We start from the raw sequence: 27,149 nt of genomic DNA on the forward strand, positions 1-27,149 counted from the left end.
GATATCTATCAAAATGTGAGAGTAATCTGGGAGAGAGGAAGTAAGAAGAAAGAGAAAAGAGATGATCCAAAGCAGAACAAGTGAGGGACTTCCCTGGTGGTCCAGTGGTTAAGACTCCATGCTCCCAGTGCAGGGGACCCAGGTTCGATCCCTGGTCAGGGACCCAGGTTCGATCCCAGGTCGATCCCACATGCCACAACTAAGAGCCCGCATGCTGCAACTAAAGATCCCACATGCCGCAATGAAGATCCTACGTGCTACAACTAAGACCCGGTGCAGCCAAATAAATAAATATTAAAACAAAACAAAACAAACATAGAAAAACCAAAGCAGAACAAGTAAAATGAATCTCCACATGATGTTGAAGGATGATCCCAGGATGACACCTGTCTCCAGTATAGTGAACAACTAGTCCAGTTTGGAGCTGTATGACTCAAGAGACAGGCATTTCAAAGGATATCATCAGCAAGTCCCCTGACATATCTTCAATCAGATGAAACTCTTGGAGGATGTGATCGCTTAAAGCTATAGAATAAACCAAAAAAGAGGAAGAATAAAATCCTTGAAATAGGAAACCCAATCAGAATAAAAGGCAAAGGGAATTCCAAGAATGATAGCAAAGGAAAGTTCCAGGATGAGACCTATGCAGCAGACGTAGGGAGCAACCACTCAATTTAAAGGAGAATTGATATCTCAGGAGACATGGGAATGACCATGTGGAAAACTGTACTGAGAGGAATTGGAAGTGTGAGAAGAATAGGTGACATATCTAAAGAAAACCAAGCAAATGAAAAGGCAAGGCAATCATTAACTTCAAGAAAAAAAAAGTGGGACTTCCCTGGTGATGCAGTAGTTAAGAATCTGCCTGCCAATGCAGGGGACATGGGATAAAACTGGACAGCCAAATGCAAAATAATGAAACTAGACCACTATTTTACACCATACATAAATATCAACTCAAAATGGATTAAAGACTTGAATGTAAGACCTGAAACCATAAAACTCCCAGGAGAAAACACAGGCAGTATGCTCTTTGATACTGATCTTAATTTCTTCCCGGATATGTCTCTTCAGGCAAGGGAAACAAAAACGAAAATAAACAAATGGTACTACATCAAACTAAAAAGCTTCTGCACAGCAAAGGAAACCATCAACAAAACAAAAGGACGACCTAAAGAATGGGAGAGTATATCTGCAAATCATATATCCAATAAGGGGTTAATATCCAAAATATATAAAGACTCATATAACTCAACAAAAACAAAACAACCTGATTAAAAAATGAGCAGAGGATCTGAACAGAGATTTTTCCAAAGAAGACAAAGAGATGGCCAACAGCCGCATCAAAAGATATTCAACCATCACTAATTTTAAGGAAATGCAAATCAAAACCACAGTGAGATATCATCTCACACCCAACAGAATGGCTATTATCAAAAAGGCAAGAAATAACAAATGTTGGAGAGGATATGGAGAAAAGGGAATCCTCATATACTCTTGGTGGGAATATAATTTGTGCAGCCACTATGGAAAACAGTATGGAGATTCCTCAAAAAACTAAGAATAGAACTACCATATGATGCAGCTATTCCACTTCTGGATATTTACCTTAAAAAAATGAAAACACTAATTTAAAAAGATATATTCACCCCATGTTCATTGCAGCATTATTCAAAATAGCCAAGATATGGAAACAACCTAAGTGCCCATCGACAGATAAATGGATAAAGAAGATGTGATTACACACGCATACAATGGAATACTACTCAGCACAAAAAAGATGAAATCTTGCCATCTGCTACACCATGGATGGACCCTGAGCATATTATCCTAAGTGAAATAAGTCAGAGGGAGAAAGACAAATACTGTATGATTTCACTCATATGTGAAATATAAAAAACCAAAACCAAAATAAACTAACAAACCAAACCAAACAAAAACAAACATATAGATATAGAGAACAGAGTAGTGGGACTTCCCTGGCAGTCCAGTGGTTCAGACTCTGCCCTTCCAATGCAGGGGGTGTGGGTTTGATCCCTAGTCGGGGAACTAAGATCCCACATGCCACGTGGCATGGCAAAAAAAAAATTTTTAATTAAAAAATATATAGAGAACAGAGTAGTGTCCACCAGAGGAGAAGAGGTGTAGGGGTAGGATGAAATGTGTAAAGAGGGTCAACTGTGTAGTTGAAAACTAAACTTTTGGTGGTGAGCACACCATAGTGTATACAGAAGTCAAAATATAATGTACACATGAAACTTATATAAGGTTATAAACCAATGTTACCTCAAAGAAAAGTCTCCTTATTGGTAAGGGAACTAGGAAAGTGAGGAGGCAAAGTGCAGAAAACTACTGTATTTTCTTATAAACCTTTTAGTACTATTTGATTTTGAACCAAGGTCATAGATTATTTGAAAAAAGTGTATTTTAAAAGATCAGTAAAATAGAGATCTTGCAAGTCTCCTCAAGGATAAAAAGGAGGGGACTTCCCTGGTGGTCCAGTGGTTAAGATTCACGCTCCCGATGCAGGGGGCCCAGGTTCGATCACTGGTCAGGGAACTAGATCTCGCATGCCACAGCTAAAGATCCCGTGTGCCACAACTAAGACCCGGTGCAGCCAAATAAATAAAATTTTTAAAAAATGTCCTATACTGCCAAAAACAATAAAGAATAAAAAGGAGATAAAGTACTAAATATTACTAATAAGAATAGAGTTATAACTAGAGATAAATAATGCAGTGAAAACATAATACCAGAATGTTTGCAAATCCAGATAAAATAAATGGTTTTTTAAAATAAACTACAAATTACTTTAAAAAGAAACAAAACCCGAACAGATTAATAACCAAAAGTAAAATGGAAAAGATAATCATAGATTTACCACCCAAACCCAACCCATTTAAAAGGCAAGTTGTAATAAAGCATGTAGAAACAGATGATAATATAATTATAAAAACTATTCTGTTGCATAAAAATAGATAGAAAGCTTCCTAATCCATACTACAAGGCCAGGATAGTTTAATACCAAAACCATAGAAATTAAACACACACATTCATGTATACACACAGAGCAGCAAGGGCCAGAAAAATCCTAAAACTATGCTGGCTCATCAAATCCATCTGTGCATTAAAACAATAATATGTAATGGTTAAATGTCATTTATATCAAGAACTCAAGAATTAAAAAGCTAAGGAATAAATTTCAACAGATGTCAAAAATTACTCTAAAATATTAAAGAATAAAGAAAAATAAGAAAACTTTTTTGATACAAAAAATAGAGCATTTACCCCAAACTGAGATCAGCCATCATAGTTAAAGATGAAATACTAGGAGTGCTTCCACAAAGGCAAGAATGACACCTGCTTGCTACTATTAATTTTAAAAGTATTCATTGCATACTCTTGGAAATACCAATCATGTGAACACTAACATATACATAATACTTAAATCAGGTGAAGGGTGGAGGATGAGGGGTAGAAAATGTTCCAAAAAATATTGCGGGTAAAGAATGAAGATCTTGAAACTGGAAGGATTATTTAATTCACAAGAAACTGAAAAAAGGCCAGTTACTCTGAAGGGTGTACAGCATTATTGTTAAGCAGTTTACAAATAAACAAAAGGCTCTCAACCAATATATGTTGACTTTTTGATGGAGACGTCATTTTCTTATACATTCTTTATCAATCTTAAAAACAGGAAGAGGTTTTCTTAGGATTAACTGCTAGTGGGAAGCCAGAGTTTAATTTTGTGCACCTAAATTAAGGAAAAAGACTGATTTATTTTTCTTCGAATGTAGACTCACAAAGAGGGATACTATGTAAGCATTTACATACTAGGATTACTGTGGCCAGTTGAGGAAAAATATGAAATGAAACAGCAAAGACACTAGGGGAAAAAAAGTCACTCCTACTCCAGCTCCTTTAATCCGCCATCTTTTTGTTCTATTCTTGAAATTGGGAGTAACATCCACAAAACGCAAGGTGGCGCTGCAGGCTAAAAAGAGAACAAAATATTCGCATAAAGGATGGTGCGGATTCCAGTGTTAAGAGGAAAGCTGACCAGACTACAGAAGTCGAGGAAAGGAAGACTGGTAATAGGTGTTGGGAGAAAGTGGGGATCCCTCCCCACAAGCATTGCTATTATCCAGCTCATGTCTAAGGATTCGGCTGATGCCATTTCTGAATTGCTCGAGGCCGAGAAAAGTGTTTTTTGGAAGACTGGTTAAACAAAGAATGGAGGCCAGAGTGGAGCGTGCTGTGCAGCAAAGGCAAGTACTATTTCTTTGTGTATTTCTGCGAGTGTCTTGGGCTAGCGGGGAACTGCTACTGTATTTTGTGGAAGAGGAAGCTGAAAAGGGCACCTTTCTGGCCAACCTAGCAAATGACCCGGGGTTGGGGGAACTAACAGCCCGGGGACCTAGAATCATTTCAGACCAGAACACAGGATTTTTACTACTCGATCCGCTTACTGGTGATTTATTTCTAAATGAGAAATTAGACCGACAGGAACTGTGTGGCCCCACAGAGCCTTGTGTGCTGCCTTTCCAGTTGTTACTGGAAAAGCCTCTTCAGATTTTCCGTGCTGAGTTATGGATCAGAGACATCAACGATCATTCTCCAGTATTTCTAGATAGAGAGATTCCCTTGAAAATATTAGAAGTTACCACTCCGGGGGGGGGGCGCATTTCTCCTAGAAAGTGCACAGGATTCAGATGTTGGAACCAACAACCTGAGAAACTACACCATCAGCCCCAATGCCTATTTCCACATTAATGTCCATGATAGTGGGGAGGGGATTATCTATCCTGAATTGGTGCTGGATAGACTGCTGGATCAAGAAGAGGTGCCTGAGCTCAGTTTACTCCTCACCGCCTTGGATGGTGGCTCTCCACCCAGCTCTGGAACTGCCCTGGTATGCATCCTGGTTTTGGACATCAATGACAACGCCCATGAATTTGTACAGTCTCTCTACAAGGTGCAGGTGCCTGAGGATAGCCTTGTTGGCTCTCTGGTTGTCACCGTGTCAGCTAGAGAGGTAGATACTAGAAGTAACAGGGAAATGGTTTATGCATTTTTTATGCTACTGAAAGAATTCTCAAAACGTTTCAAATCAATCCAACATCTGGCAATCTTCATCTTAAAGCTGAATTGAACTATGAGGCAATGCAAACTTATACATTAACTATTCAGGCCAAAGATGGCAGAGGACTTTCTGGAACATGTACGATGGTGGTTCAGGTAACAGATATAAATGACAATCCACCAGAACTATTCATGTCATCACTTACTACAGCAATTAAAGAAAACTCATCTGAGACAGTCATAGCAGTTTTTAGGATTCGAGACAGATTCAGGGAACAATGCAAAGATGGTGTGCTCCATCCAAGACAATCTCCCCTTTGTCCTGAAGCCATCTGTAGAGAATTACTACACCCTGGTAACCGATAGCCCTCTGGACAGAGAGAAAAGAGCCGAGTACAACATCACCATCATCGTCACTGACATGGGAACCCCCAGGCTGAAAACCCAGCACAACATAACCGTGCTGGTGTCCGACGTCAACGACAACGCCCCCGCCGCCTTCACCCAGACCTACACCCTGTCCGTCCGCGAGAACAGCCCCGCCCTGCACATCGGCAGCGTCCGCGCCACAGACAGAGACGCGGGCGCCAACGCCCAGGTCACCTACTCGCTGCTGCCGCCCCTCGACGCGCACGTGCCCCTGGCCTCCCTGGTGTCCATCAACCCGGACAACGGCCACCTGTTCGCCCTGAGGTCCCTGGACTACGAGGCCCTGCGGGCGTTCGAGTTCCGCGCGGGCGCCGCCGACCGCGGCTCGCCCGCACTCAGCAGCCAGGCGCTGGTGCGCGTGCTCGTGGCGGACGACAAAGACAACGCGCCCTTCGTGCTGTACCCGCTGCAGAACGCCTCGGCGCCCTGCACCGAGCTGGTGCCCAGGGCGGCCGAGGCGGGCTACCTGGTGACCAAGGTGGTGGCGGTGGACGGCGACTCGGGCCAGAACGCCTGGCTGTCGTACCAGCTGCTCAAGGCCACGGAGCCCGGGCTGTTCAGCGTGTGGGCGCACAACGGCGAGGTGCGCACGGCCCGGCTGCTGAGCGAGCGCGACGCGGCCAAGCACAGGCTGGTGGTGCTGGTCAAGGACAACGGCGAGCCGCCGCTGTCGGCCAGCGTCACGCTGCACGTGCTGCTGGTGGACGGCTTCTCGCAGCCCTACCTGCCGGCCCCGGAAGCGGAAGCGGCGGACGCGGCCCCGGCCGCCGCGCTCACCGTCTACCTGGTGGTCGCCTTGGCATCGGTGTCGTCGCTCTTCCTCTTCTCGGTGCTGGTGTTCGTCGCGGTGCGGCTGTGCAGGAGGGGCGGGGCGGCCTCGGTGGGTCGCTGCTCGGTGCCCGAGGGCCCCTTTCCTGACCACCTGTTGGACGTCAGCGGCACGGGGACCCTGTCCCAGAGCTACCAGTATAAGGTGTGTCTGCGGGGAGGTACTGGGACCAGCGAGTTCAAGTTCCTGAAACCGATTATCACCAGTCTCGCATCCCAGAGCATAGGCAGGAAAAGTGGAAGAATATCCCTCATATCAGAATGATTTGGCTTTCTGATAAAGAATGAAAAATAAATGCCAGTATTATATCTGTGAATATATTCCTATTAAGAAATTTATCTCGATTTACCTGTAGAGGAGTGCTTTCACATCATTGCATGTATTCTTAAGGTCACAGAATAAATTTCTTTACGCAGAAAAGGATTTAGCTTCAGCCCTAAGAACACTCCACAAAGCATGGATTGTTTATTATCACCTTTTGTCTCAATTATGCTTTGTGTGCAGTCTAGTACATGACACATCTTGTTTGAGATGTTTTTAAATTGGAATTCACTGTCTTCAAATATTATTGCTAGTTTTATTTTCTAAGTTGATTAGAGTGCTCTACAAGTATACCTACCCTAACTTTTTTTAAAAAGCACTTATTATGCATCATACACTATTTTACCACTTTTAATTTTATTTTTTTAATTATTATTTTTTTACTTTTTGTGGTACGCGGGCCTCTCACTATTGTGGCCTCTCCCGTTGCGGAGCACAGGCTCCGGACGCGCAGGCTCAGCGGCCATGGCTCACGGGCCCAGCCGCTCCGCGACATGTGGGATCTTCCCGAACCGGGGCACGAACCCGTGTCCCCTGCACCGGCAGGCGGATTCTCAACCACTGCGCCACCAGGGAAGCCCCACTTTAATTTTAGAAGTAATCTTATGACGAGGGGTATTTTAGAAATGAGCAAATAGATGTTCATAGACATTCAGTGAGTTCACTAAGGTCACCAACTAATAAATGGCAGAGCTAAGCATCTCTCCTAAATCTCTGATTCTGGGGCCTTGCTGTGATGCTATACTGTTTTCTCTTGTTAGATATCACCTGGCAAGTTTCTCCCTAACTAAGGAGAAATTTTTTTCTCATACTCATATTCCTGTTCAGTGTTTTGTGTATTTGCAAAGAATAAGATATGTATTTGTGGTTTTATTTTCTTATAAACTAATAATCCAGTTTTTCTGGATCAATTATTCAACTATTATTTTTAAAGCTCTGATCTATCCAAATCTCAAGTTAAAAAAATTGAAAGATCAACCTGTGCTTTCTCCTTGTTATCTGAATATATGACCTTCATTTCATAGAAAAAATTGACCATGAATAGAAATATTACATAATTTTGATCGCTTCATTTGTTTATTTTCCTCACAATGCAGTAATTTTCCTACAGTAGTCCCTACCTTCTTAACACGTTTTTCTCCTTTAATTTGAAAGTTTATTTTTTAAAGTTTCTATTCAATATACTTCATTGCTGAATCGGAAAAGTATAAGAAAAAGAATACTTTTAAATATGTAATATGAAAGAGAAACAAATTCTCATTGAATTACTTAAAGATTCTGGAGAGTTAAGGAGAAGCTTTGTTTGTTATAATAATCTGTAACTGCTTTTTCTTTTCCTTGTACGCGGGCCTCTCGCTGTTGTGGCCTCTCCCGTTGCGGAGCACAGGCTCCGGACATGCAGGCTCCGGACGTGCAGGCTCAGCAGCCATGGCTCACGGGCCTAGCCGCTCCGCAGCATGTGGGATCTTCCCAGACCGGGGCACGAACCCGTGTCCCCTGCATTGGCAGGCGGACTCTCAACCACTGTGCCACCAGGGAAGCCCTGCTTTTTCTTTAACAGTTATCCAGATAATTTTTGCAGAGCTGTATTCTGAATATATCATAAGCTAGTGCTGATAACTCTTAAAATAGTAATATTACTGTGCATTACTAATGGGATATAGTCTAATGACAAAAAAAAGAACCTCACAGCATTAAAATCTTAAGTTGTTTCCATAGCGTCAGGATAAAATTATTTAGTTTTTCAAGCAAATCAGTGGCATGGAAAAGGGGAGGAGGGAATCTTACACAATGAGAGAAATTAAGACATACCAACCAAATGCAATGGATAGTGGATTTTGTTTAATCTTGATTCAAACAGTCATAACAACTTTGAAATAATTGCAAAAATATGAATATAGATGGGATATTAAACAATATTAACTTAATTTCTTAGGTGTGGTAAGGGCATTGTAGTGGGGTTTTTTTAAAGACATTAAAAGTTAGAGATTTAAAATGAAGTTTTATGGGTAAAAATTTAGTTTGGGATGTGAAAATGTTGGGGAGATAGGGTAAACAATTGTGGCAAAATATTGATAATTGTTCTAGCTAGTTATGAGTACCCGGGGGTTCATCGTACTATTCTCCTTCATTATGGGGTTTGAAAATTTTCAAAATAAAAGGTTTTTAAAAATTGACACTGTAAGGGCTTCCCCGGTGGCGCATTGGTTGAGAGTCCGCCTGCCGATTCAGGGGACACGGGTTCGTGCCCCGGTCCGGGAAGATTCCACATGCTGCGGAGCGGCTAGGCCCGTGAGCCACAGCCGCTGAGCCTGCGCGTCCAGAGCCTGCGCTCCGCAACGGGAGTGGCCACAACAGTGAGAGGCCCGCGTACCGAAAAAAAAAAAAAAAAAAAAAACCTGACACTGTAAGAAGAGAAGAGGACACCGTTCTGAGATACAGAATCATCGCTACCATCACAGATTATATATGTATTACAAAGATTCTCCAGCCTTTCCAGTTTCATCGTTTGATATGATAACTTCATTCTGAAATAATGCTGCTCATGAATTCTTCTACCATGTGAATCTTGGGGATTTTTCTAGTCATGACAATGGATTAATGCAAACTGAGCTACCTGATGGCATCACATTATATGCCTGGTGTGTGTGTGTGTGTGTGTGTGTGTGTGTGTGTGTGTGTGTGTGTGAGGTTAATCTCTTTCTGCCTCAGTTTCCCCATCTGTGAGGAATTCACAGCAGCCCTATGTAGTAAGTACCATTAATATCTCCACCTTAGACAGATGAGAAAACTGAGGCAGAGGTTAAATAACGTGTCCAAGGTTCATGGCTACTAATTATTCCCATAGTTCATGGCAATAAAAGTATATAATTCTGAAAGTTTTCTATGTTATTATGTATATATATTTAAATTTCTGCATATAGTCTTTCTTCTCAGGCAAACTGTTACGTAAATATTTTCTTTTTGCTCCAAACTAACTTAGCATTATTGAAAGCAGTCTCTACTAATATCATTTCTCCTGTATGGCCCTCAGACAATTGCCTCAACCTTAGGGTTCAGAGATAGTAAAAATAGTATTGTAACCTTACATAGCTCGGTGATACATACTGGCAAGAGTTGGGAACATTGGGGAGTTCCCTGGTGGGCCCGGGTTCAGTCCCTGGTCGGGGAACTGAGATCCTGCAAGCCACGCGGCTCAGCCAAAATTTTAAAAAACAACAACAAAAAGAGCTGGGAACATTGCATCCATTTTCAACCCAGAAAATGTAAGATCCTCTGAGGACGCGTGGTGGCGCTGCACGATAAGGTACAAGCCGGAACCGCAGCTGCGTCTCCATTAACAGGCAAAACTCAACAGCAGAGCCTGGAAGCCCACGGGAAGCTTGGATGCCACAGAAGGAGGACTGGGTGCTCTGTAAAGGACTACTCACTGGAATATTTCTGAAGTACCTTGTGGAATAACTACAGTCTCAGAAACTTACTGAGGCCTTCACAGCTCAGCGGAACCACCCTCGTCAGAGGCTATACGGAGCAAGAACAATGGAGGCCAGCAGGAAGTTCATTTGCAGACAAAGGCAAGTCTTTTTCTTCTTTTTCTTCTTGGGCTTAGCTCAGGCGGGCTCTGAATTTAGGCGTTATTCTGTGGTGGAGGAAACTGAGGGGAGCTCCTTTGTAACCAATTTAGCAAAAGACCTGGGTCTGGGGCAGGGGGAACTTTCCAGGCGGGGAGCTAGGGTCATTTCCAAAGGAAACAAACTGTACTTGCAGCTCGATCAGGAGACTGGGGATTTACTGCTAAATGAGAAACTGGACCGCGAAGAACTGTGTGGTCAGACAGAGCCCTGTATGCTGCGTTTCCAGGTGTTGCTAGAGAATCCCTTAGAGTTTTTTCAAGCTGAGCTACAGGTAATAGACATAAATGATCATGCTCCGATGTTCATGGACAGAGATATGTTGCTAAAAATATCAGAAAGCAGTCCTCCTGGGACTAAGTTTCCTCTGAAGAACGCTCAGGACATGGATGTAGGCCGAAACAATATTGAAAACTATATAATCAGTCCCAACTCCTATTTTCGGGTCCTCACCCGCAAACGCAGCGATGGCAGGAAATATCCGGAACTTGTGCTGGACAAAGTGCTGGATCGGGAGGAGGAACCTGAGCTCAGGTTAACCCTCACTGCTCAGGATGGCGGTTCTCCACCCCGGTTTGGCACCGCTCAGGTCTACATCGAAGTCGTGGACATCAACGATAATGCCCCTGAATTTGAGCCGCCTTTCTATAGGGTGCAGATCGCCGAGGACAGTCCCATAGGCTATCTGATTGTCAAAGTCTCTGCTACGGATATAGACATAGGAGTCAATAGAGAGATTTCCTATTCACTTTTCCAGGCTTCAGAAGAGATTAGCAAAACCTTTGAGATCAACGCCATGACAGGAGAAATTCGACTGAAAAAACAACTTGATTTCGAAACAACTCAGTCTTATGAGGTCAATATCGAGGCCAGAGATACTGGAAGTCTTTCTGGAAAATGTACCGTTCTGACTCAAGTCATGGATGTGAACGACAATGCTCCAGAAGTCACCATGTCTGCACTTACCAGGCAGATCCCTGAGAACTCGCCTGAGACTGTGGTTGCAGTTTTCAGTGTTTCAGATCTTGATTCTGAAGACAATGGGAAAATAAGTTGCTACATTCAGGACGATCTACCTTTTTTCCTTAAATCTTCCATGGAAAACTTTTATACCCTAGTAACAGAGAGACCGCTAGACAGAGAGACCAGAGCAGAATACAACGTCACCATCACCGTCACGGACTTGGGGACACCCAGGCTGAAAACCGAGCACAACATAACCGTGCTGGTGTCCGACGTCAACGACAACGCCCCCGCCTTCACCCAGACCTCCTACACCCTGTCCGTCCGCGAGAACAACAGCCCCGCCCTGCACATCGGCAGCGTCCGCGCCACAGACAGAGACGCGGGCGCCAACGCCCAGGTCACCTACTCGCTGCTGCCACCCCTCGACCCGCACGTGCCCCTGGCCTCCCTGGTGTCCATCAACCCGGACAACGGCCACCTGTTCGCCCTGAGGTCCCTGGACTACGAGGCCCTGCGGGCGTTCGAGTTCCGCGTGGGCGCCGCCGACCGCGGCTCGCCCGCGCTCAGCAGCCAGGCGCTGGTGCGCGTGCTCGTGACGGACGACAACGACAACGCGCCCTTCGTGCTGTACCCGCTGCAGAACGCCTCGGCGCCCTGCACCGAGCTGGTGCCCAGGGCGGCCGAGGCGGGCTACCTGGTGACCAAGGTGGTGGCGGTGGACGGCGACTCGGGCCAGAACGCCTGGCTGTCGTACCAGCTGCTCAAGGCCACGGAGCCCGGGCTGTTCGGCGTGTGGGCGCACAACGGCGAGGTGCGCACGGCCCGGCTGCTGAGCGAGCGCGACGCGGCCAAGCACAGGCTGGTGGTGCTGGTCAAGGACAACGGCGAGCCGCCGCTGTCGGCCAGCGTCACGCTGCACGTGCTGCTGGTAGACGGCTTCTCGCAGCCCTACCTGCCGGCCCCGGAAGCGGAAGCGGTGGACGCGGCCCCGGCCGCCGCGCTCACCGTCTACCTGGTGGTCGCCTTGGCGTCGGTGTCGTCGCTCTTCCTCTTCTCAGTGCTGGTGTTTGTCGCGGTGCGGCTGTGCAGGAGGGGCGGGGCGGCCTCGGTGGGTCGCTGCTCGGTGCCCGAGGGCCCCTTTCCGGGCCACCTGGTGGACGTCAGCGGCACGGGGACCCTGTCCCAGAGCTACCTGTATGAGGTGTGTCTGAAGGGGGGCTCTGGGACCAGCGACTTCAAGTTTCTGAAGCCAATTGTGACCAATTTTCAGGGCCATTCCCCTGGCCCAGATATAGAAGAAACCCCCAACTTTAGGAAAGATTTTGGTTTCGGTATTCAGTGACAGCAATTGTTTTTCACGTTCCATATATTTTAAATTGATGATACTTCAAGGTAATGGTTTTTCTGGCAACCTATCATGAACTTTTAAACTACATTAAACTTGCTTGCAAATTTTGTTTTAAAGAAAGGTATCTTTTCTTCATTACTGTAATAATATTAATGGTCCTAAATCTTGCCTCTCAAAACACTGTTGAAGTCAATAAATGTACAAGTCCTTCTGGAATAGCTTAGAAATGTGTTAGGAAAAACAACAGCAGGAAATTAATTCTATATAATCAGTTATATTTCCTTGAGTTTTTCTTATTAGTTTTTAAACCATTAAGTACATAAGAGCAGTACTGCACTAACACACTGAAGCATGCCCAATCAGGAAGGAGAGAGAACTGGTACAGTGAGACTCTGGCTCTTACTTTATTCTGCTCTCATAGCACTTTAATCTTATTTTCTCTTATTAATTGTGCTTCCTTTCCTTAATATACCAGTGTTAGTTTTAATATAGTTATTGTAATTGCTTTCCACTTAGTTTCACTGGTGTAAAAGGGGAGAAAAAGCTACACTGTGTTTATCCAGTGTGATGAAAGGGCATAGTAGGAAATTGGCTTTTCCCACTTGAGAAACATTGGTCATCTTGTGACAGAAAATGCAGTAGCTGTCCAATCTCCATTCATCTTTTCTTCTTTGGTAACACACTCCAAATTTCATTTAGTGCATTTGTGTGCTTAGTCAAAAGAACATGTTTTCCCAGGCACCTTGGCAGCTAAAATGGGACATTTGACTACATGTATATGCAAATGTTGTTAGACTTCCAAGAAGGCCATTAAAAGGGAGGTGACTCATCTAGGAAGGGGTCCCTTTTTGTCCTTCTCTAACTGCTTCTTGCTGCTTGGAATGTGGGAGTCTTGGTTGGAACACAATCAGTCATATTGAGCCATAAAGCAACACTAAGGATGGAAATAATGGACCAAGACAGTCAGTATAGAATAAACTTTAAAGAGATGAGGATCCTTGATAATCACAGTTATCATGTCATCCCTGGATTGCTCACTTCTGAGCTTTTTTTGCATGAGAAATAAAGGAACTTCTATCCCATTTAAGCCACCATCATTTTAGTTTTGTGCTACCTCCAGTGGAATCCAATCCTAATGCTTTCACAGTAAGATTTTTTGTTAAAATGTTATGTAATACGGTAAAATGTATAGTTTGATCTAACTGATCTTTGTCGAGTTTTCCTTGATTTCTAATTTAGTTAAGAGTACAGAGTTCTTTACATTCATTCTCTTTTTAGTCCTCTGCCAAACCCTAAGGAAATTGGCATGTTATTTCCTCTTTCACTTGTTCACAATTCTGAAGTAATAAAAGGAAAAATTTGGAATATATTCTAAGTCTACTTGAATGGAATGCCCCAGTTCTTAACCCATAAGCTATCACAGCAGGCATTAACTGGTGGCATTGTCTTCCTAACCAAGGAAGTGAAATCCTTCTATTGCATGAATTGAACTCCTATGTAGAAATGTAACTTTTAGTCTGTAGCTTGCTTTTGTTTCTATACCAGAGATCACACTGCTCTGGAAAAATAAACCCAAAGTTCTTACAGAAGCACTGACCTAAGTAAGCTGGGTCAGGTACCACAATTGACCTTCATCATGATCAAATCAGCCTGATTACCTTCCTGTACCTTCTCAACATATCACATTCATTATTGCAGAAATGAAGGCCCTAAACAGGGAGTAGAATTATCCTATGGTTGTATTTCTTGAGGTTTTTTGTACTATTCCTTCAGTCTTTTTCTGTCAGTCCTAATATATATTTTCTCCTTTTTTTGGAAGTTTATTATATACATTCTGTAAGTCCCTTATTCAAATTAAATATACTGTATTCATTTTAACACATTATTTCTTTGAAAGCAGTTGCTATTCTAGTATTAGCTCTAAATGAAATAACTAATTTCAGAAAAGCATAGGTAATGATGTGAAGGAATTTTTATCACTAAATAATTTAGAGATTCTGGAAATTAAATAGAAATAAAGCTGATAGGCTCCAGTTATTTTCTATTAAAACTAACCATATGTCTTTGACAACGCCGCTTAAAAATTATGCTGAAAAAAGATTCAGAGGGTTATAAACGACGTTATTCTGAAAGGATGGCTCACAACAGCTGAATCAGACATTCTTCTGCATTTGCCATGATAATCCAATTTTGCAGTGATGAATTTTTGTTGACTCAGATGCTGGGTGCATGAAATTTCATGCTTATGTATTCATTTTCGATTTCTACTATTAAAAATTACCACAAACTTCATTGCTTAAAACAATAAAAATGCACTACTATATAGTTCTGTAGGTCTGATGTCTGATATGGGTATGACTGGGTTAAATTCAAGATGTCACCAGGGGTGCATTCTCTTCTGGTGGCTCTAGAGGAGAATCTATTTCTTTCTCTTTTCCAGCTTCTAGATACTGCCTACAGTACTTGACTCATGGCCCCTTTCATCCATCTTCAAAGGCAGCAACATTGTGTCTCTTAGTCCACTTCTTCTGTAATCACATACCCCTCTGACCATAGCCAGGAAAGGTTCTGTCCCTTCCAGATAATCCAGGATTCACCTACCCCCCACAAGGTCCTCAATTTACTTATATCTGTGAATTCTCTTTTGCCATGTAAGATAACATATTTACAGATTTGGGGAATTAGGGCAAGAACATCTTTCGGTGGGTGGCCATTATTCTGTCTACCGCAGGTTGACTGCTTGGAAGAAAATTATCTGGTCTAGCAGGACCACCTGTGGCCAAAGGAAGGCATACAAAGACCTTTATAACAGAAGTTTAGACCTCATTGATTGAATGCTTTAATCCCAGACAAAGTATTTATCAAAAATTGTTCTACAGATTGTTAACAAAAACAGTGGATTTATAAAAACATTACGAATCTTTACTGGAATTCAATTTAAATTTTAAAAATGGAAAATCTGAACTAGAGTATTTTGGGGGTTTTTTAGATGATGAAAATGTTCTGAAATTGACTGTGGTGATGGATGCACTACTCTGTGAATATACTAAAAGCCACTCAATTGTAGACTTTAAACGAGTGAATTGTATGGTATGTGAATTACATCTCCTTAAACCTGTCTTTTAAAAGGAATAAAACAGAAATTATTCTTGTCATGATTTAAAAATAATCCCAAAACATGGCAGACCTAACCTTTAGACTGCCTGTTGGGGAAATAACTTTCCAATAATTTGAAAGTTTCAAAAACTCATGTCCTCAGGCTTATGTGTTGGAAAGAAGAGGAAGTAATCTACTCTTTAATAAGGCGTTGATAAAATACTCTCTTTAGAACCATCACTGATTGCAATTTTGCAGTGTCCACTCATCTGTAATTCTATAACATGTACCATGAAAATAATGTATTTGTGAAACTGTTCCCATATTATTTCGGAAATATTTTGCTCCTAAATTTATATTCTTCTCAGCTTAAATGTTAATTAAATTATTTTATTTAATTATTCACCCTCAACAGCTTTAAACAGTCAACATAATGAAAGTTTGCTCTTAGTACTCCTCCTGTGTAACAACACAGCTCTCTCTGCACTCATAAAAACCACAAGAAAATAGAGCTAAGTGTTTCATATTACAGAACACGGTTGACACAGCCTATGTGTTACATTTAGGAGAATTTTGCATCCAACGTTAAACCAGAAAAGATAAGGCATAGTGATAACGCATGGTGGCGCTGCAGGTTAAGGTGGTGAGAAACAGAATTGCAGACGTAGCTCCAGGATCCAGCCAGTTTCACACTGCCTGGAAGCTGAAGAACAGCTTTCTCAGTCAGAGCACAATGTGTGTGAAACCTCTTTAAAACTGTATTTAGAGACATAGTTCTGACCTGCTATACTGCAGGACCGGACTACCAAGATCCTGGGTATATATGAAGCTCCTGTGAACTCAGTTTTCAGGAAAGAGCAATGGAGATTGGATGGATGCACAATCCGAAACAAAGGCAAGTCCTAGTTTTCTTTGTTTTGCTGAGCATGTATGGGGCGAGCGCCGAGTTGGGGCCCTATTCAGTAGTGGAAGAAACAGAGAGAGGCTCCTTTGTGGCAAATGTAGGAAAAGACCTGGGGCTGGGGTTGACAGAGATGTCCACCCGCGGTGCCCGGATCATTTCCCAGTGGAACAAAGAGCATTTGCAGCTCAAGGTTCAGACTGGGGATTTGCTCATAAATGACGAACTAGATCGAGAGAAGCTATGCGGTCCGAGTGAACCTTGCATACTACATTTCCAAGTATTAATGGAAAAACCGTTAGAGATATTTCAGGCAGAACTGAGAGTGAAAGACATAAATGACCATTCCCCCGTGTTCACTGAAAGAGAAATGATTCTAAAAATACCGGAAAACAGTCCTATAGGAATTGCATTCCCTCTGAGTAATGCTTTGGACTTGGATGTAGGCAGCAACAATGTTCAGAACTATAAAATCAGCCCCAACTCCCATTTTCGGGTTCTAACCCGAAATCGCAGCGACGGCAGAAAATACCCTGAGCTGGTGTTGGACAAAGAGCTGGATTGGGAGGAGGAGCCTGAAATCTCATTAACCCTGACAGCGCTGGATGGCGGCTCTCCGCCTCGGTATGGAACCGCCCAGGTGCGCATTGAAGTGGTTGACAGTAACGATAATGCCCCTGAGTTTAAGCAGTCGCTCTACAAGGTGCATATTCCTGAAGACAGCCCCATAGGCTCGCTAGTTGTCACTGTCTCTGCCAGCGATGTAGACAGTGGAGTCTATGGAAAAATATCATACACATTCTTTCAGCCTTCAGAAGATATTAGTAAAACCTTGGAGGTAAATCCTATGACAGGCGAAATTCGACTGAGAAAAAAAGTAGATTTTGAAACAGTTCTGTCTTACGAAGTGGACATCAAGGCCACTGATGGGGGAGGTCTTTCAGGAAAATGCACTCTTCTCCTGAAAGTAGTGGATGTGAACGACAATCCTCCAGAAGTGACAGTGTCTGCACTCACCACTCCCATCCCAGAGAACTCCCCTGACATTGTAGTTGCTGTTTTCAGTGTTTCAGATCCTGACTCTGGGGACAATGGGAAAACTATTTCCTCCATCCAGGATGACCTTCCTTTCCTTCTAAAACCTTCAGTCAAGAACTTTTACACCTTAGTAACCCAGAAAACACTAGACAGAGAAGAAAGAGCCGAGTATAACATCATCATCACCGTCACTGACATGGGAACCCCCAGGCTGAAAACCCAGCACAACATAACCGTGCTGGTGTCCGACGTCAACGACAACGCCCCCGCCTTCACCCAGACCTCCTACACCCTGTCCGTCCGCGAGAACAACAGCCCCGCCCTGCACATCGGCAGCGTCCGCGCCACAGACAGAGACGCGGGCGCCAACGCCCAGGTCACCTACTCGCTGCTGCCGCCCCTCGACGCGCACGTGCCCCTGGCCTCCCTGGTGTCCATCAACCCGGACAACGGCCACCTGTTCGCCCTGAGGTCCCTGGACTACGAGGCCCTGCGGGCGTTCGAGTTCCGCGTGGGCGCCGCCGACCGCGGCTCGCCCGCGCTCAGCAGCCAGGCGCTGGTGCGCGTGCTCGTGACGGACGACAACGACAACGCGCCCTTCGTGCTGTACCCGCTGCAGAACGCCTCGGCGCCCTGCACCGAGCTGGTGCCCAGGGCGGCCGAGGCGGGCTACCTGGTGACCAAGGTGGTGGCGGTGGACGGCGACTCGGGCCAGAACGCCTGGCTGTCGTACCAGCTGCTCAAGGCCACGGAGCCCGGGCTGTTCGGCGTGTGGGCGCACAACGGCGAGGTGCGCACGGCCCGGCTGCTGAGCGAGCGCGACGCGGCCAAGCACAGGCTGGTGGTGCTGGTCAAGGACAACGGCGAGCCGCCGCTGTCGGCCAGCGTCACGCTGCACGTGCTGCTGGTGGACGGCTTCTCGCAGCCCTACCTGCCGGCCCCGGAAGCGGAAGCGGCGGACGCGGCTCCGGCCGCCGCGCTCACCGTCTACCTGGTGGTCGCCTTGGCGTCGGTGTCGTCGCTCTTCCTCTTCTCGGTGCTGGTGTTCGTCGCGGTGCGGCTGTGCAGGAGGGGCGGGGCGGCCTCGGTGGGTCGCTGCTCGGTGCCCGAGGGCCCCTTTCCTGACCACCTGGTGGACGTCAGCGGCACGGGGACCCTGTCCCAGAGCTACCAGTACGAGGTGTGTCTGACGGGAGGCTCTGGGAGTAATGAGTTCAAATTCTTGAAGCCGATTCTCCCCAACCTCCCTCCCCAATGCCCTGGGAAGAAATAGAGGAAAATCGTATCTTCTACAATAGCTTTGGGTTCAATATTCAGTGAACATAATTAACTTTTATATCTCATAGGTATGTTGTTTTGTGGCACTTCCATACCAACATTATTTCCCCCAAAATATGTGTTTGAAGTTGTACTGATGTTACTTTTATATTTTCGCATGTTCTACCCACCTTTACTCTTAAGTGAATGTTTATCTTTACCTTTAAACATTCACTCTTAAGTGAATGTTTATCTTTACCTTGTAGTGAGATAGCAATTTATTCTCTAACCAAGGAGGTCTTAATTTGTAATTAATTTGCCTCCTTAGATAATAACACCAAATCAGTTTTTGCTCATGGCCCTCTCTCCTGTTGAACTTTCATTCACAATTATGATAAAATAAAGCAGACCACTTTCAAAGTATTTCAAGTGTTCAAGTATTTCTTCATTTTATTTCTTTCTTGTGGTTTTTCTTGTGGTTGAATAATGGTTGCTATTCAGAAATGTCATTCTTCTTTCTTTAAATTCACCACTTTTTTAGTTAACATTTTAAAATATTTATTACTGCTGAAAATATACCTGAAAAATCATGTCCTATGATACAATCATAAACACCTTGTTAGAATGGGCCAGAAGGCAATTTTCTTAGTGTGTCTTCCCTCATCCTGGAGGGTTATTCTGAAGACACATGAATATTGTGGCCACCCACAGAATTCTGGAATATGAAGTTATAATTTTCCAAATATCTCATTAATATTACAAAGGTATAATGCAACCTAGTTGAATACAGGCTCCCAAATAATAAATTGTTTATTGTAGAGTGGACTTGTTTGCTAATGTGTATAATTTTTTGCCTCCTGTGTTACCAGAATTTAATATATATACACTGGGCACTAATTTTCAAACTTTAAAAAGTCACAGGCAACTGAAAAATTATATTGTATATATTATATAACATACATGTTTTGTATGAAAGAAATGTTTTGTGAACAGTGCTTAGCTTTTTTTGTGATACATCTGAAATTGCCTGTATTCTTCCAATCTATTTAATTTTCAAATGTGGTCATGATCCACTAAATTGATTTCATGACCTACTAATGGGTAGCAATCCAAAGTTTCAAAACCACTTTTCTCAGATATTTGTAGAGTACTGAAAAGTATGAAAAGATAGTCCTTTAACATTCTAATTTTTGAACTTTTTTCAAGTCATTGTAGGAGGAAGTTTTGTTTCATGCTGTACAAGCACCAACCAACCACTCTTGCCTTTAGTAACCTGACTATATTACAGAAGAGAAAGCCTTCATTGTTGGGGGAGGATCTTTCCAATGAATTTCATCAAAAAGTCTAAAGTCGGTATGTTGTGGAAGGAAAATGTAGATGAGCAAAATGAGTAAGGGTATAGAAGGAAAGAAGTGTGTGAGAGAGAATAGGCATCAGAAAGAGGAGGTGCATGAGGGTGAGTAAAATGATTGCTTTTATGCCTGAGGTGGGGCCACAGACTGGAGTCAATGCCACACACTGCCTCTTGAAAATATTCTAATCTTAACATTATAGAGGGGCTGGGTATTAGTCAGTTAATAATGCCTGGAAGTCAAACTGCTTGCTCTAACATATCCAAACTAATCTAATGTTTACAGGCCTTGAATGCTAAAATTTCACCACCAGTTCTTTTGAACTGTGTGGACTGATTAATTACTCTTTGAATTCAAGAAAAATGGAGGGAACAGAAGTCTCTCCATGCAGGCTAACTAAATTCTAATTTTCTATTTTCAGAAGTGGAACTTGGAGTAAGTTCTTCTTCCCTAAACGAAAGGTTCCTTACATAGAGAACAAAAACTTATATTAATTAATCAAAATTAATTTTGTGTTTACTGTTCTTAGTGGGGAAAAGATGGAGGACTACTAGCTTAAAGAGATATACAGTGTTATAGCTGTCAACAACCAAGGTGGGAGTGTTCTAGCAGCTTGTTTCCCCAGTAAGCTTGATCTCTCTCATCTATAATGGGGGAGGGGGAAAGAGCAGTTTAAACAGCTCAGGCAGAAAATCTAACAGGTGCAACAGCAGAGAAAAGGACGAGGTACTTGTCCTCTTGCTTAGAGTTTTTCCAGCTATCTGAACAGGAGGACTTGTCTATTTCTGGAAAGAACTATGTGTTTCCTGACTCTAATGGAGAGAGACCAGGCCTTCAGGAGCTCAGATGCCCATATATAAGTAAACCAACCAGTTATCTTACAATGTATTGCTAAAAACAGATTTTTCTCTTATGCTTCAGATACCTTATTTATAGTTAAATATAAACCAGTGCATAGGAATCCAACTGTATCAGCCAATTTTATATTAAAGGACTATAAGTTGTCCAATGGGAAGAGGTCACTTACAAAATGGAGATGCAAGAGGCTGCTCAGCCTCCCAGAATTGATTTTCTTGAAAACCCTTACCAATAAGAACAAAATAACACTTTAGGATGGAATTTGCCAAGAGTATGGGAAAGAAAGGACATGAGGACATTTTCACTTACAAACACATTGTTTTCCTCATCTCCTTTCTACTTCAAGTCCCTATCCTATTACTGCATTCCTGCATCCACTGATTAATCTAACATGGCCTCTCAGTCCTCTGCTCCAGTTGTCATTAGTGCCTTGGCTACATGCTGTACTTTTTCAGTACCCAAAACTGTTCTTTCTATGAAATATGATTTCAGATCTCTCCCTCTGAGAACACAACCTTCTAAGCCTTTAGCCCTCTCATCCTGCTACTCCTATCACATCTTGTCTTTGACCTTGTCGTGACCTCCATTCCATGATGCTACTACCACCTATCAACCCCCTCCTGTTTTAATTTCCTTCCCATCCAGCTGACTCCCTGTTTTACCACTCCCAATCACTTCATGCTCATATTCTCAATTCTCTTGTTCAACTTGCCTTCACTCTAGGATTTCCTTCACCACCTGATGAAACTCCACATTAGATGAATATAGTTATCTCTTTTCTCTTACACCTGGGATGCTGTACTCTATAAGACAAACTTAGAAAATTATCAATACTATTGCCACTGAGTTTATGACACCCAAACTTAATTGGGCTTTCAAGATCAAGAAATCTTTTAATATTTTCCTAACCAGCTTTCTCTTTTATTCTCCATAACAACTACTTCAAACCTACTTATCTTACTTTAAACTACTCACCCTACTACTTACACACCCCCTTTTGGCAAATGAACTTGCTTAATACCTTGAAGAGAAAACAGAATCCATCAGATGGGAATTATCTCAATTTCCTGTCCCCAAACCTATACTCTTTTTTTTTTTTTTTTTTTTTTTTTTTTTTTTGTGGTACGCGGGCCTCTCACCGCCGTGGCCTCTCCCACTGCGGAGCACAGACTCCGGACGCGCAGGCCCAGCGGCCATGACTCACGGGCCCAGCCGCTCCGCTACATGTGGGATCTTCCCGGATCGGGGCACGAACCCGTGTCCCCTGCATCGGCAGGCGGACTCTCAACCACTGCGCCACCAGGGAAGCCCCAAACCTATACTCTTGAGAGCATATGTACTTGGAAAATTTCCTCTGCTGAGGTCCCGTCCACCTAAGTCCAATCCCTTCATATACAGAATCCCTGGATCCTATTTTGACCACTTTCTAGGGGCTTCACATTGATTACATTCTTTGCTGTGTATCTTAATTTTCTGGCTCTTTAGTCAATACTGAAAATTAGCATTTAAAAACATTTCTCTAGGCTTAAAAAACCCTCCTGAGTCTAAATTCTCCTCCAGATACCAATCTACTTCTTTCTTTTGCAGCTAAATTTCTCAAAAGAATTGACATTTTTATTTCCTTATCCCTCTCTCTTTTCATCCCAGTGAAATCTAATTTTTATCACAACCACTCTACTGAAAACTGCTATTGTAAAGCTCATCAAAGATTTCTGTATATGTTAGGTAAGGTTACACTACTGAAATAGAGCAGCACAACTACACAGTGGCTTGTAAAAGTACGTATCTCTTTCTTGTACCAGCCACAATGTAAATGATTGGGTAGATAGGGCAGCTTTGCTCCTCATGGTCCTTCTGGAACCAAAATTTGTTTCAAGTAATTCCTCTTACATTCCCTATTTCAGTGTATAATCTACATGACTTGTAGCTGGGTCACTGCCACATCTGGGTTCTAGCTGGCTAGGAGGGAAGAGACACATACATATATCTTCCATTCCAGACCCAGAGGTAGCAAATAAAAATTCTGTTCACAGTCTGTGAGAACTTAATTAGCCACACCTAACTACAAGGGAGGCTGAGACACCATGTGCCTGGGTACAGTTCTATTACTATATAGAAAAGGAGGACAGGTTTTGGCAGACATCTATCAGAATCCTCCACAATGACCATCTTCTTAAATCCAATGTACCATTTTAATACTTATTTTTCTTGAGTTTTCTGAAGGATTTGCTACTGTTGATCTTCCTCATCTCCTTGAAATGCTATTTGCTTTTAGTTTCATGATTCTGAACTCTGCATCTTCCTTGTTTTTTAAAAATGCTTCCTTACCTCTTCTTTAAATGAAGATGTTTCTCAGAGTTCTGTGCTAAGCCTCTTCTATTCTTATCTGACACACTTTTGCTTGGTTCTCTTAGAGATCTCATGGTTTCAAACACCATACACAGGCATACCTCATTTTATTGCACTTTATTGCATTTTGCAGATATTGTGTGTTTTTACAAATTGAAAGTTTTTACAAATTCAAAGCCCTGCAATGAGCATATCTATCGACACCATTTTTCCAAAGCATTTGTTCACTTTATGTCTCTGTGTCACATTTTGGTAATTCTCACAACATTTCAAACTTTTCATTTTATTATATTTGTTATAATAAAACACATACAATGGTGATCTGTGATCAGTGATCTTTGATGTTACTGTTGTAATTGTTTGGGGGCGGGCACCATGAACTATACCCATATAAGACAGTGAACTTAATAGATAATGTGTGTTGTGACTGCTTTACCAACTAGATGTTCCCCATCTTTTTCCCTCTCCTTGGATCTCCCTATTCCCTGAGACACAACAATATTGAAAATAGGCCAGTTAAGGGACTTCCCTGGTGGCGCAGTGGTTAAGAATCCACCTGCCAATGCAGGGGACATGGGTTTGATCCCTGGTCTGGGAGGATCCCACATGCCACGGAGCAACTAAACCTGTGTGCCACAACTACTAAGCCTGCGCTCTAGAGCCCGCGAGCCACAACTACTGAAGCCCACACACCTAGAGCCCTGCTCCACAACAAGAGAAGCCACCGCAAAGAGGAGCCTGAAAAGCCTGTACACCTCAACGAAGAGTAGCCCCTGCTCACCGCAACTAGAGAAAGTCCTTGCACAGCAACGAAGACCCAACTCAGCCAAAAATAAAATAAATAAATTTAAAAAAAACTTTAAAAAGAAAATAGGCCAGTTAATAATCGTAGAATTTGCCTTAAGTGTTCAAGTGAAAGGAAGAGTCACATGTCTCTCACCTTAAATCAAAAGACAGAAATTATTAAACTTAGTGAAAAGGCATGCTGAAAGCCAAGACAAGCTGAAAGCTAGGCCTCCTGCACCAAACAGCCAGGTGTGAACGCAAAGGTCAAGTTCTTGAAGGAAATTAAGAGTGCTACTCTGGAGAACACATGAATGATAAAGTGAAACAGCCTTATTACTGATATGGAGAAAGTTTTAGTGACCTGGATAGAACATCAAACCAGATACAACACTGCTTTAAGCCAAAGCTTAATACAGAACAAGGCTCCAACTCTCTTCAATTCTATGAAGGCTGAGAGAAGTGAGGAAGAAGCAGAAGAAAAATTTGAAGCTAGCAGAGGCTGGTTCATGAGGTTTAAGGAAAGAAGCTGTCTCTAGGACGTGAAAGTGCAAGGTGAAGCAGAAAGTTCTAATGTAGAAGCTGCAGCAAGTTATCCAGAAGATCTAGTTAAGATAATTCATGAAGTTGGCTACACTATAGCACAGATTTTCAACGTGAGTGAAATAGTCTTATATTGGAAGAAGATGCCATATAGGGCTTTCATAGCTAGAGAGTAGAAGTAGGTGCCTTGCTTCAAAGTTTCAAAGGACAGGCTGACTCTTTTGTTAGGGGCCAATGCAGCTGGTGACTTTAAGTTGAAGCCAATGCTTATTGACCATTACGAAAATCCTAGGGCCCTTAAGAATTATGCTAAATCTACTCTGCCTGTGCTCTTTAAACTGAACAACAAAGCCTGGGTAACAGCACACTTGTTTACAACGTAGTTTACTGAGTATTTTAAGCCCACTGTTGAAACCTAGTGCTCAGAAAAAGATTCCTTTCAAAATATTACTGCTCATCGACAATGCATCTGGTCACCCAAGAGATCTGATGGAGATATACAACCAGATTAATGTTGTTTTCATGCCTGCTAGCACAACATCCATTCTGCAGCCCATGGATCAAGGAATCATTTCGACTTTCAAGTCTTACTATTTAAGAAATACATATCATAAGGCTTTGGCTGCCAAAGATAGTGATTTCTCTAATGGAGCTGGGCAAAGGAAACTGAAAACCTTTTGGAACAGATTCACCATTCTGGATGCCATTAGAAATTCATGATTCATGGGAAGAGATCAAACTATCAATATTAAAGAGTTTGGAAGAAGTTGATTTCAACCCTCATGACTTTGAGGGGTTCAAGACTTCAGTGGAGGAAGGAACTTCAGTTGTGGTGGAAATAGCAAGAGAACTAGAATTAGAAGTGGAGCCTGAAGATGTGACTGAAGTGCTGCAATCTCATGGCACAACTTTCTCATGGATGAGGAGTTGCTTCTTATGGATGAGCAAAGAAAGTGGTTTCTTTAGATGAAATCTACTCCTGGTGAAAATGCTGTGAAGATTATTGAAATGACAACAAAGGATTTAGAATATTACATAAACTTAGTTGATAAAGTAGTGGCAGAGTTTGAGAGGATTGACTCCAATTTTGAAAGAAGTTCTACTGTGGGTAAAATGCTATCAAACAGCATTGCGTGCTACAGAGAAACTGTTCACGAAAGGAAGGCTCCATCGATGCAGCAAACTTCATTGTTGCCTTTTTTTAAGAAATTGCCACAGCTACTCCAACCTTCAGCAACCATCAACCTGATCAGTCAGCAGCCATCAACATCAAGGCAAGACCTTCCATCAGCAAAAGCATTACGACTTGCTGAAGTCTCAGATGATAGTTAACATTTTTTAGCAATAAAGTATTTTTAAGTTAAGGTATGTACGTTGTATTTTTACACATAATGCTATTGCACACTTAATAGATTACAGTATAGTGTAAACATAACTTTCATATGCACTGGGAAATCAAAAAATTTGTGATTCACTTTACTGAGATACTCGCTTCATTGCAGTGGTCTGGAATGGAACCCAAAATATCTCTGGGGTATGCCTGTACATGCTGATGAATCTCAAAGTCCATATCTCCAGTCCAGATTTCTTTTCTATGTTTCGGTTATATATGTACACACACACACATTCCACAGGCACTTACCTCAATATCAACATGTCCCAAACTAACTTTATCTTTTTCTATTTCAATCTTGGTTGTTGGTTTTTTTCCAGCATTCCCTGTCTTAGTGAATGATGCACTAACCATCAGTACCCAACCCAGAGAGGTGTTCATTATCCTTGAGTCTTTCCACTTTTTCTCCCCATGCAAGCCATCAATCACTGGGTCTTAAATATTTTTATCTTCTAAATATCTTTCTAATCACCCCGCTTTTCCTTATCGACACTAGTATTACCTTCATCCAGGCTACCATCATCTCCTAAATGGTCTGATTCCAGTTATTCCCCCTGAAACTGATTATCATACTTCAGCCAATTTTGATTTTTCAATAATACAGGTGTAGTTATGTTAATCAACTGTTTAAGATCCTACATTGTATTATAAGTGCCTTTAGGATAAATTTTAAAATGCATGCTATAACTCATATAATTGTTTATGTCCTTACTCTGCTTTTTTCCCCCAATCTCATTTTAACATTCTCCCCCTTCCATGGTTTAAAGCTCGAGGTTTAAAGCTCTTCTCCTGAATGGCTCCTCCAGATCACAACTGGTAGTTCAATATCAGTGATGTCCAAAAATATGGATTAGATTTTATTTAACAGGCACTTAACAAGCACTTACTAGCCAATTTGTAAAAATTAACTCATTAGATTCCATGATAATAATCCTACGAGGTAAACACTATTATTACCCCTATTTTACAGTT

General features: G+C 42.6%; 4 protein-coding genes across 5 annotated transcripts in view; all 4 read left to right on the plus strand.

Annotated features, from left to right (window-relative positions):
- LOC131755738 (protocadherin beta-4-like) overlaps positions 1-27,149 on the plus strand; it is a 126,210-nt gene that overhangs the window by 59,611 nt on the left and 39,450 nt on the right. The window lies entirely within an intron of this gene.
- Positions 4,217-6,633, plus strand: LOC131754483 (protocadherin beta-7). Its single transcript, XM_059060148.2, is given in 4 exon segments — positions 4,217-4,671; positions 4,673-5,075; positions 5,078-5,345; positions 5,347-6,633. Coding segments are annotated over 4 exon segments (2,367 nt in total). The 5' UTR covers positions 4,217-4,233; the 3' UTR covers positions 6,605-6,633.
- Positions 10,159-15,578, plus strand: LOC131755362 (protocadherin beta-8-like). The gene is made up of 2 exons (XM_067031798.1): positions 10,159-10,236; positions 10,430-15,578. Exon 2 carries the CDS (start codon positions 10,508-10,510, stop codon positions 12,599-12,601), a length of 2,094 nt encoding a protein of 697 aa, XP_066887899.1. The 5' UTR covers positions 10,159-10,236; positions 10,430-10,507; the 3' UTR covers positions 12,602-15,578.
- LOC131755375 (protocadherin beta-16-like) lies at positions 16,148-19,189 on the plus strand. Its single transcript, XM_059061858.2, is given in 2 exon segments — positions 16,148-18,910; positions 18,913-19,189. Coding segments are annotated over 2 exon segments (2,397 nt in total). The 5' UTR covers positions 16,148-16,563; the 3' UTR covers positions 18,963-19,189.

This window comes from Kogia breviceps, chromosome 4, assembly GCF_026419965.1.
Source record: "Kogia breviceps isolate mKogBre1 chromosome 4, mKogBre1 haplotype 1, whole genome shotgun sequence".
Classification (NCBI taxonomy): Eukaryota; Metazoa; Chordata; class Mammalia; order Artiodactyla; family Physeteridae; genus Kogia; species Kogia breviceps.